Source organism: Conger conger, chromosome 9 (assembly GCF_963514075.1).
Source record: "Conger conger chromosome 9, fConCon1.1, whole genome shotgun sequence".
NCBI lineage: Eukaryota > Metazoa > Chordata > Actinopteri > Anguilliformes > Congridae > Conger > Conger conger.
The window spans coordinates 41,675,474-41,685,782 of NC_083768.1; the positions used below are offsets into that span (position 1 = coordinate 41,675,474).

General features: G+C 49.2%; 1 protein-coding gene across 1 annotated transcript in view; it reads right to left on the reverse strand.

The window, feature by feature from the left end:
- Positions 1 to 243: 243 nt before the first annotated feature.
- Positions 244 to 10,309, reverse strand: part of smad10a (SMAD family member 10a) — a 34,959-nt gene continuing 24,893 nt past the window's right edge. The window contains 2 exon segments of the mRNA XM_061254706.1: positions 244 to 4,857; positions 4,992 to 5,130. Of these exon segments, the coding sequence (XP_061110690.1) occupies positions 4,646 to 4,857; positions 4,992 to 5,130 (351 nt within the window). The 3' untranslated portion in view covers positions 244 to 4,645.

Here is a 10,309-nt window from a genome sequence, read left to right on the forward strand (position 1 = left end):
AGTGTTTACTCAGTGTTTACCTATTTAAAAATAAGAGACTGACTACAAATCGCATTGTCCCACCCACACTTGCGGGTGCAGATCAACAGTGTGACAAAAAGCACATTACGTTACTGGAACGTTCTGCCAGTGTTATAACATTGACACAACATGGCAGCATCATTGTGAGAATGTCTTGTGTTACCTGGAAGTGTAGTTGCAGCAAACCAGCATCACACACAAAAGATGTTTATCACCGCCAGGTTTATCAAAATGACTTTTAGCAGTTGTCTTTTTTTAATTAACTTTGGTGTACAGAGAAACATCATAGGAGCATCTCCTATTACAATAATTCAAATAATGATAATTACAACAAGAATAGAAATAACAATAACAATTAAAATAGCCGAATCGAATAACGTTAAAGTTCACACTCGATAAAAGTCATATATATATTTATATTTCAAAATAGAACAAAACTGCTTGATAGGCGGAATGCTGTCGATCACGTTTTTTTTTTGTTTTTTTTTTTACCCCCCCTTGACTTGAGTCATGTGACTCTTACATCATTACTCATAACTGACATTGTTCGATTAAAAACCGTTAACATTTGGTTGGCCTTACATGACGAATGAAAGGATGAAATACCGTTATTAAAGCTGAATCAGATGTCGGGGACCGTAATGCTAAAATTATGTCGTTCTGTTGTGGTGTGCCATATTTCAACAACTGAAATTAATACAGCGAGTTAATATTATAACACAGAACATCACTGGATACTTGTGTAGAGGGCGCGACATGGTTTTCACATGATCCCATAATACCATACCCCTGATGCAGTCTTCATTCGGCACCACGAACCCGGTGCACAAGCAACGTAGTAGGGCTAAATACACTGAGTACTACGGCACACCTTGTCTCATTTACTATCAGTCGCCTCAGGCAATCCTGGCTATCTATAAGGCAAAGATAAAGCTTGAACAAAATAGTTTTTATTTATAATGGACAAATCAGTGTGTCGCCATGCATTTAAAAAATAAAAACTGTTCTACAGTGTTACTGCGTTTTACTGCAATGTGTTCAGGAACTGCGGCCACAGGTAGTACCTAATACGCCCACTAGGCATTAAGCCTCAATTTAGCGCAGAGCTCTCCGCTAACATGCTAACGTGATTGGCTATTCCCACAGCAACGCTAGTCCTGTTGCTAAACATGCGCTTTCACACTGTTAAAACAGCATGTAATATTTTGGTTTTCCCCAGAAAACAAAAAATATATAAAGAAAAATATATGGTCTATGGGATGCATTCTTTACAATGTTATCCAGTGCACTATTGTACATTAACAGACGAGGAAGACGAGGAGATTGTTTTACAATCCTGCGTGAGGGGTTTTTGAGTGTCTTAATTTCTACGATACACTAAAGGCACACGTAACGTTACAGAAAGCGTTTCTGGGAGGTTTTACTCGATAAAAAGTAAACTTTTTTAAAAACTTTTTTTTTTTTTTTTGATTCCATTGAACTCCAATGGCCTGTTCATCACCTCAAACCTGAGCCTGTACGATATCAACCCTGCTGCAAAAGTATAACACGGAAATGATTCGTTTCCAAGTCTTGCCACTTAAAAACCACCACTGTCTGAACACTCGAGGGCTCGCAACTTATCCATGCCGGAGCTAGATCCGTTTAATTATTGTACATTATCAACTGAAATGGTGTCTGGTGAGATATCGCCATGGCTCTGGGGGGAGATTCTGTCCCATTGACCCACCCCAAAATGAACAAAATGACATATACACACAAATATATGTACACACATATTTTTCACTTTTCGCATAGTGTCGTGTTCACAGTGGGGCACAGTGGGGGGGGTTTTATTGAATGATCTTCCTTACAAGACGCAAGAAAGGACAACTCTAAAGGTTCTAATGTGGGGATAAGCAAAGGAGGCGAAGGTCTAATAATAAATAATTTGTTATTTAGCTGATGCTTTTACGCAAGGCGACTTAGTTGATTAGACTAAACGAGACAACCCCCCCCCCCTGAGCAATGCGGAGTTAAGGGCCTTGCTCAAGGACAGCTGTGCAGATCTTATCCTGGCAACAACGGGGCTTGGACCACCAACCTTCCGGGTTCCAGTCATGAACCTCAGCCACGAGGCTACAGGTGTAGGAGGAGAAGACCTTGGGAAGGGCCAGTGCTGAACAAACAGAACATTGGTGTGCGTCTACTGCAAGGGCAGGAGGGGGCCTGGGCTCCGACTGCTTAAAAAACTTGAGAGACTTGAAAAGTGGCCCGTGGCCTTTAGCGGAACAGGCTAACACACCTCCCGGAGTGCGGTCTCTTGGGCAGGGAGATAGCGGTTTGATGCTCCATAGCGGGATCTCACCTGTCACACACACACATCGATCCGGCAGGATATTCACAACCCCTGCTGTAGGGATACTCAAGTGTTGTGCAATTTTCCCCCACGTGAGGGGATGCAGCCTGTGACGACATCTCTCAGGTGCATGAAACATCTCTGCACCAAACCTAATTAACCCCCATCAAGGTGTGAGGTCACAAATATGCAAGTAGAATGTTCTTAACTGAAGATTCTAATTCTTATCTGAATATTCTGATGCTGATGTAACAATCATTTCTGGTAATTGAAAGCAGAAGGGTTCTAGAACACGAAGAAAAAAAAACATAAAAAACATCCTCACTTTAAAGGGTAAACTGAGTAAATCGACGGCTGACCAATGGATGCCCCCATGCTGGGTGGGGGACAGGGGGGGGGGGCTGCCCCCAGAACCATGGCGACGAGACATTTTGGGCTACCAAGGAGAGTGCGTTAGGGTCAACGGCCGACGAACGAAACAGCGAAAATTCACACTGCCTGTGACTGAGGTATACTGGCTTTGGTGAGTTAAAACTTGATTTGGCAAATAAAAACGAAAACAAAACTGTTACATACTGCACTGTATAATCACTAACATTGACGTGACCTTTTTTTTTGTTTTTAAAGCTGCTTAAAACTTTTTTTTGGCTCTTTTTCTTTTGGTAGTTTTTTTTTTTGTTGTAGTTTTGGTCGGTGAAGCTGAGGACAGTGCAGAAGCCCCACTCGATGGCGGTCAGCGTTTAGAACGGCATACAGAGAAGTAACACAAAGCCACGTTACACACAGGGACCTTCGCTGGGTCCCGGGAGTGAGGGCTGTGGATCCCAGGCTCTGAGAGAGGTCCCGCAGTCCACGGACACGGGGGTCCCTTCTCTTCCCAATTCAGTCCAATTGGGAATATGAATTGAAATTCCACTGACTGAAAAAAAAAATCCTCATGGAATGTTTTTTTCTTTTTTTTCTCCATCTGGGAAATGGAATTTCAATCAATTTCCTTAACTGACTGAATCTGAAATCGAATTGACCCCGAACCGTATTAAGTTCATTGGTCTTGTGCAGTTGGTGTTTTGTAGTTGGTTGCAGTCCTGGTTCTGGTTCTGGTTCTGGTTCTGGTTCAGTGACCCGGGTCCTGGTCTTGGATGAGCAGCGACGGTCCGCAGAGGTTAGTGGCGGTTCTGAGATGGTCCGTGTGTTCTGACTCTGGGACGGGACCAGAGTTTCGGGGTTTTGGGTCGCCGGGCTCCCGGCTCTTCCCTCTACCTCAGTGCGGGTCCTGATTGGGTGGCTGAGAGCGTTGGCTGCCGATTGGGGGGGGGGGGGGTTTGGGGAGGTGTGTGATTGTGAATTTTGGTCTGTGTTAGTCCAGCTGTTCTTTTCGAGGCGCTTGGTCGAGCGTTTGGGAGCCAGAGCAGGTGTGGAGTTACCGCGTCCAGCGTCAGCTACCGTGTGAGCCCATCAACGTGTTAGTGCCGGCAACAGCCGTGTGTGTGCGGCTGTGTGTGTACGAACGCGAGTGTATGTCTCAGTGTGCGAATGTGTATCTGTGCAAGTCTGTATGAATGTGTGTGTCAGTTTGTATCTCAGTTGGCGGGTCCCGGGTCAGCCAGGGGCATGGTGTGTGTGTATAGTCTCTGTGTGTGTGTGTGTGTGTGTGTGTGTGAGTCTGAGTGTATAGTGTGTGTGAGTGTGTGTATAGTGCGTATCTCAGTTGGCGGGTCCTGGGTCAGCCAGCGGCATGGTGTGTTTGTGTGTGTGCATAGTGTGTGTGAGCGTGAGTGTGTGTGTGTAACGTGTGTGTGTATAGTCCGTATCTCAGTTGGCGGGTCCTGGGTCAGCCAGCGGCATGGTGTGTCTGTGTGTGTGTGTGTATGAGAGAGTGTATAGTGTGTATAGTGTGTGTGTGTATAGTGTGTATAGTGTGTGTATAGTGTGTGAGTGTATAGTGTGTATAGAGTGTGTGTATATAGTGTGTATGAGAGTGTACAGTGTGTATAGTGTATATAGTGTGTGAGTGTATAGTGTGTGTGTGTATAGTGTGTATAGTGTGTGCGCATGTGTGTGTATAGTGTGTATAGTGTATATAGAGTGTGTGTGTATCGTGTGTATATAGTGTGTGTGAGTGTGTATAGTGTGTATGTGTGTGCGTGTGTATAGTGTGTGTATAGTGTGTATGTGTGTGAGTGTGTATACTGTGTATAGTGTGTGTATAGTGTGTATGTGTGTGCGTGTGTATAGTGTATAGTGTGTGTATAGTGTGTATGTGTGTGAGTGTGTATAGTGCGTATCTCAGTTGGCGGGTCCGGGGTCGGCCAGCGGCATGGTGTGCAGCACCTCGTCCAGTAGCTGCAGGGCCCGGTGCAGGTGCACCTCCACCCAGCAGGGGGTGTGCTTGATGCTCTGCCGGGGGTAGTCCGGCCCCCAGCCCTTCACAAAACTCAGCCTGAGGATGCACAGCCTGCGGAGGTCATCTACACCGATCCCCGCTGCTGCAGAGAGACCTGGGGAGGGAGGGAGGGGGATGGAGGGGGAGGGAGAGTGTGAGAGAGGGAGAGAGAGTGTGAGAGGGAGGGAGTGTGTGTGAGAGAGAGTGTGTGTGTGAGAGGGAAGGAGGAAGAGAGGGAGAGGTACTCACTGACTGCGGGGGCGATGCCCCCCACGCTGCCCGGCCCCGGAATGTTCCCCGCCACGGCGGCCGCCTGCGCTGCTGCAGCTGCCTGCGCCGTCGCTGCCTGCTGCTGCATCTGCCTGTGGCACTGACGCAGGTCAAACACCTGAGAGTCACAGAGAGAGTCACAGAGTCACTGACGCAGGTCAAACACCTGAGAGTCACAGAGAGAGTCACAGAGTCACTGACGCAGGTCAAACACCTGAGGGTCACAGAGAGAGTCACAGAGTCACTGACGCAGGTCAAACACCTGAGTCACAGAGCGAGTCACAGAATCACTGACGCAGGTCAAACACCTGAGGGTCACAGAGAGAGTCACTGAGAGAGTCACTGACGCAGGTCAAACACCTGAGAGTCACAGAGAGAGTCACTGAGAGAGTCACTGACGCAGGTCAGACACCTGAGAGTCACAGAGAGAGTCACTGAGAGAGTCACTGACGCAGGTCAAACACCTGAGAGTCACAGAGAGAGTCACTGAGAGAGTCACTGACGCAGGTCAAACACCTGAGAGTCACAGAGAGAGTCACTGAGAGAGTCACTGACGCAGGTCAAACACCTGAGAGTCACAGAGAGAGTCACTGAGAGAGTCACTGACGCAGGTAAAACACCTGAGAGTCACAGAGAGAGTCACTGTCACTGACGCAGGTCAAACACCTGAGAGTCACAGAGAGAGTCACAGAGTCACTAACGCAGGTCAAACACCTGAGAGTCACAGAGAGAGTCACTGTCACTGACGCAGGTCAAACACCTGAGAGTCACAGAGAGAGTCACTGTCACTGACGCAGGTCAAACACCTGAGAGTCACAGAGAGAGTCACTGTCACTGACGCAGGTCAAACACCTGAGAGTCACAGAGAGAGTCACTGTCACTGACGCAGGTCAAACACCTGAGAGTCACAGAGAGAGTCACAGAGTCACTGACGCAGGTCAAACACCTGAGAGTCACAGAGAGAGTCACAGAGTCACTGACGCAGGTCAAACACCTGAGGGTCACAGAGAGAGTCACAGAGTCACTGACGCAGGTCAAACACCTGAGTCACAGAGCGAGTCACAGAATCACTGACGCAGGTCAAACACCTGAGGGTCACAGAGAGAGTCACTGAGAGAGTCACTGACGCAGGTCAAACACCTGAGAGTCACAGAGAGAGTCACTGAGAGAGTCACTGACGCAGGTCAAACACCTGAGAGTCACAGAGAGAGTCACTGCCTGTGGCACTGACGCAGGTCAAACACCTGAGAGTCACAGAGAGAGTCACTGAGAGAGTCACTGACGCAGGTCAAACACCTGAGAGTCACAGAGAGAGTCACTGAGAGAGTCACTGACGCAGGTAAAACACCTGAGAGTCACAGAGAGAGTCACTGTCACTGACGCAGGTCAAACACCTGAGAGTCACAGAGAGAGTCACAGAGTCACTAACGCAGGTCAAACACCTGAGAGTCACAGAGAGAGTCACTGTCACTGACGCAGGTCAAACACCTGAGAGTCACAGAGAGAGTCACTGTCACTGACGCAGGTCAAACACCTGAGAGTCACAGAGAGAGTCACTGTCACTGACGCAGGTCAAACACCTGAGAGTCACAGAGAGAGTCACTGTCACTGACACAGGTCAAACACCTGAGAGTCACAGAGAGAGTCACAGAGTCACTGACGCAGGTCAAACACCTGAGTCACAGAGAGAGTCACAGAGTCACTGACGCAGGTCAAACACCTGAGGGTCACAGAGAGAGTCACAGAGTCACTGACGCAGGTCAAACACCTGAGTCACAGAGAGAGTCACAGAATCACTGACGCAGGTCAAACACCTGAGGGTCACAGAGAGAGTCACTGAGAGAGTCACTGACGCAGGTCAAACACCTGAGAGTCACAGAGAGAGTCACTGCCTGTGGCACTGACGCAGGTCAAACACCTGAGAGTCACAGAGAGAGTCACTGAGAGAGTCACTGATGCAGGTCAAACACCTGAGAGTCACAGAGAGAGTCACTGAGAGAGTCACTGACGCAGGTAAAACATCTGAGAGTCACAGCGAGAGTCACTGTCACTGACGCAGGTCAAACACCTGAGAGTCACAGAGAGAGTCACAGAGTCACTGACGCAGGTCAAACACCTGAGATTCACAGAGAGAGTCACAGAGTCACTGACGCAGGTCAAACACCTGAGAGTCACAGAGAGAGTCACTGTCACTGACGCAGGTCAAACACCTGAGAGTCACAGAGAGAGTCACTATCACTGACGCAGGTCAAACACCTGAGAGTCACAGAGAGAGTCACTGTCACTGACGCAGGTCAAACACCTGAGAGTCACAGAGAGAGTCACAGAGTCACTGACGCAGGTCAAACACCTGAGAGTCACAGAGAAAGTCACTGTCACTGACGCAGGTCAAACATCTGAGAGTCACAGAGAGAGTCACTGTCACTGACGCAGGTCAAACACCTGAGAGTCACAGAGAGAGTCACAGAGTCACTGACGCAGGTCAAACACCTGAGAGTCACAGAGAGAGTCACAGAGTCACTGACGCAGGTCAAACACCTGAGAGTCACAGAGAGAGTCACTGACGCAGGTCAAACACCTGAGAGTCACAGAGAGAGTCACTGAGAGAGTCACTGACGCAGGTCAAACACCTGAGAGTCACAGAGAGAGTCACAGTCACTGACGCAGGTCAAACACCTGAGAGTCACAGAGAGAGTCACTGACGCAGGTCAAACACGTGAGAGTCACAGAGAGAGTCACTGTCACTGACGCAGGTCAAACACCTGAGAGTCACAGAGAGAGTCACTGACGCAGGTCAAACACCTGAGAGTCACAGAGAGAGTCACTGTCACTGACGCAGGTCAAACACCTGAGAGTCACAGAGAGAGTCACTGTCACTGACGCAGGTCAAACACCTGAGAGTCACAGAGAGAGTCACTGTCACTGACGCAGGTCAAACACCTGAGAGTCACAGAGAGAGTCACTGTCACTGATGCAGGTCAAACACCTGAGAGTCACAGAGAGAGTCACAGAGTCACTGACGCAGGTCAAACACCTGAGAGTCACAGAGAGAGTCACAGAGTCACTGACGCAGGTCAAACACCTGAGAGTCACAGAGAGAGTCACAGAGTCACTGACGCAGGTCAAACACCTGAGGGTCACAGAGAGAGTCACAGAGTCACTGACGCAGGTCAAACACCTGAGTCACAGAGCGAGTCACAGAATCACTGACGCAGGTCAAACACCTGAGGGTCACAGAGAGAGTCACTGAGAGAGTCACTGACGCAGGTCAAACACCTGAGAGTCACAGAGAGAGTCACTGAGAGAGTCACTGACGCAGGTCAAACACCTGAGAGTCGCAGAGAGAGTCACTGCCTGTGGCACTGACGCAGGTCAAACACCTGAGAGTCACAGAGAGAGTCACTGAGAGAGTCACTGACGCAGGTAAAACACCTGAGAGTCACAGAGAGAGTCACTGTCACTGACGCAGGTCAAACACCTGAGAGTCACAGAGAGAGTCACAGAGTCACTAACGCAGGTCAAACACCTGAGAGTCACAGAGAGAGTCACTGTCACTGACGCAGGTCAAACACCTGAGAGTCACAGAGAGAGTCACTGTCACTGACGCAGGTCAAACACCTGAGAGTCACAGAGAGAGTCACTGTCACTGACGCAGGTCAAACACCTGAGAGTCACAGAGAGAGTCACTGTCACTGACACAGGTCAAACACCTGAGAGTCACAGAGAGAGTCACAGAGTCACTGACGCAGGTCAAACACCTGAGAGTCACAGAGAGAGTCACAGAGTCACTGACGCAGGTCAAACACCTGAGTCACAGAGAGAGTCACAGAGTCACTGACGCAGGTCAAACACCTGAGGGTCACAGAGAGAGTCACAGAGTCACTGACGCAGGTCAAACACCTGAGTCACAGAGAGAGTCACAGAATCACTGACGCAGGTCAAACACCTGAGGGTCACAGAGAGAGTCACTGAGAGAGTCACTGACGCAGGTCAAACACCTGAGAGTCACAGAGAGAGTCACTGAGAGAGTCACTGACGCAGGTCAAACACCTGAGAGTCACAGAGAGAGTCACTGCCTGTGGCACTGACGCAGGTCAAACACCTGAGAGTCACAGAGAGAGTCACTGAGAGAGTCACTGATGCAGGTCAAACACCTGAGAGTCACAGAGAGAGTCACTGAGAGAGTCACTGACGCAGGTAAAACATCTGAGAGTCACAGCGAGAGTCACTGTCACTGACGCAGGTCAAACACCTGAGAGTCACAGAGAGAGTCACAGAGTCACTGACGCAGGTCAAACACCTGAGAGTCACAGAGAAAGTCACTGTCACTGACGCAGGTCAAACATCTGAGAGTCACAGAGAGAGTCACTGTCACTGACGCAGGTCAAACACCTGAGAGTCACAGAGAGAGTCACAGAGTCACTGACGCAGGTCAAACACCTGAGAGTCACAGAGAGAGTCACAGAGTCACTGACGCAGGTCAAACACCTGAGAGTCACAGAGAGAGTCACTGACGCAGGTCAAACACCTGAGAGTCACAGAGAGAGTCACTGAGAGAGTCACTGACGCAGGTCAAACACCTGAGAGTCACAGAGAGAGTCACAGAGTCACTGACGCAGGTCAAACACCTGAGAGTCACAGAGAGAGTCACTGTCACTGACGCAGGTCAAACACCTGAGAGTCACAGAGAGAGTCACTATCACTGACGCAGGTCAAACACCTGAGAGTCACAGAGAGAGTCACTGTCACTGACGCAGGTCAAACACCTGAGAGTCACAGAGAGAGTCACAGAGTCACTGACGCAGGTCAAACACCTGAGAGTCACAGAGAAAGTCACTGTCACTGACGCAGGTCAAACATCTGAGAGTCACAGAGAGAGTCACTGTCACTGACGCAGGTCAAACACCTGAGAGTCACAGAGAGAGTCACAGAGTCACTGACGCAGGTCAAACACCTGAGAGTCACAGAGAGAGTCACAGAGTCACTGACGCAGGTCAAACACCTGAGAGTCACAGAGAGAGTCACTGACGCAGGTCAAACACCTGAGAGTCACAGAGAGAGTCACTGAGAGAGTCACTGACGCAGGTCAAACACCTGAGAGTCACAGAGAGAGTCACAGTCACTGACGCAGGTCAAACACCTGAGAGTCACAGAGAGAGTCACTGACGCAGGTCAAACACGTGAGAGTCACAGAGAGAGTCACTGTCACTGACGCAGGTCAAACACCTGAGAGTCACAGAGAGAGTCACTGACGCAGGTCAAACACCTGAGAGTCACAGAGAGAGTCACTGTCACTG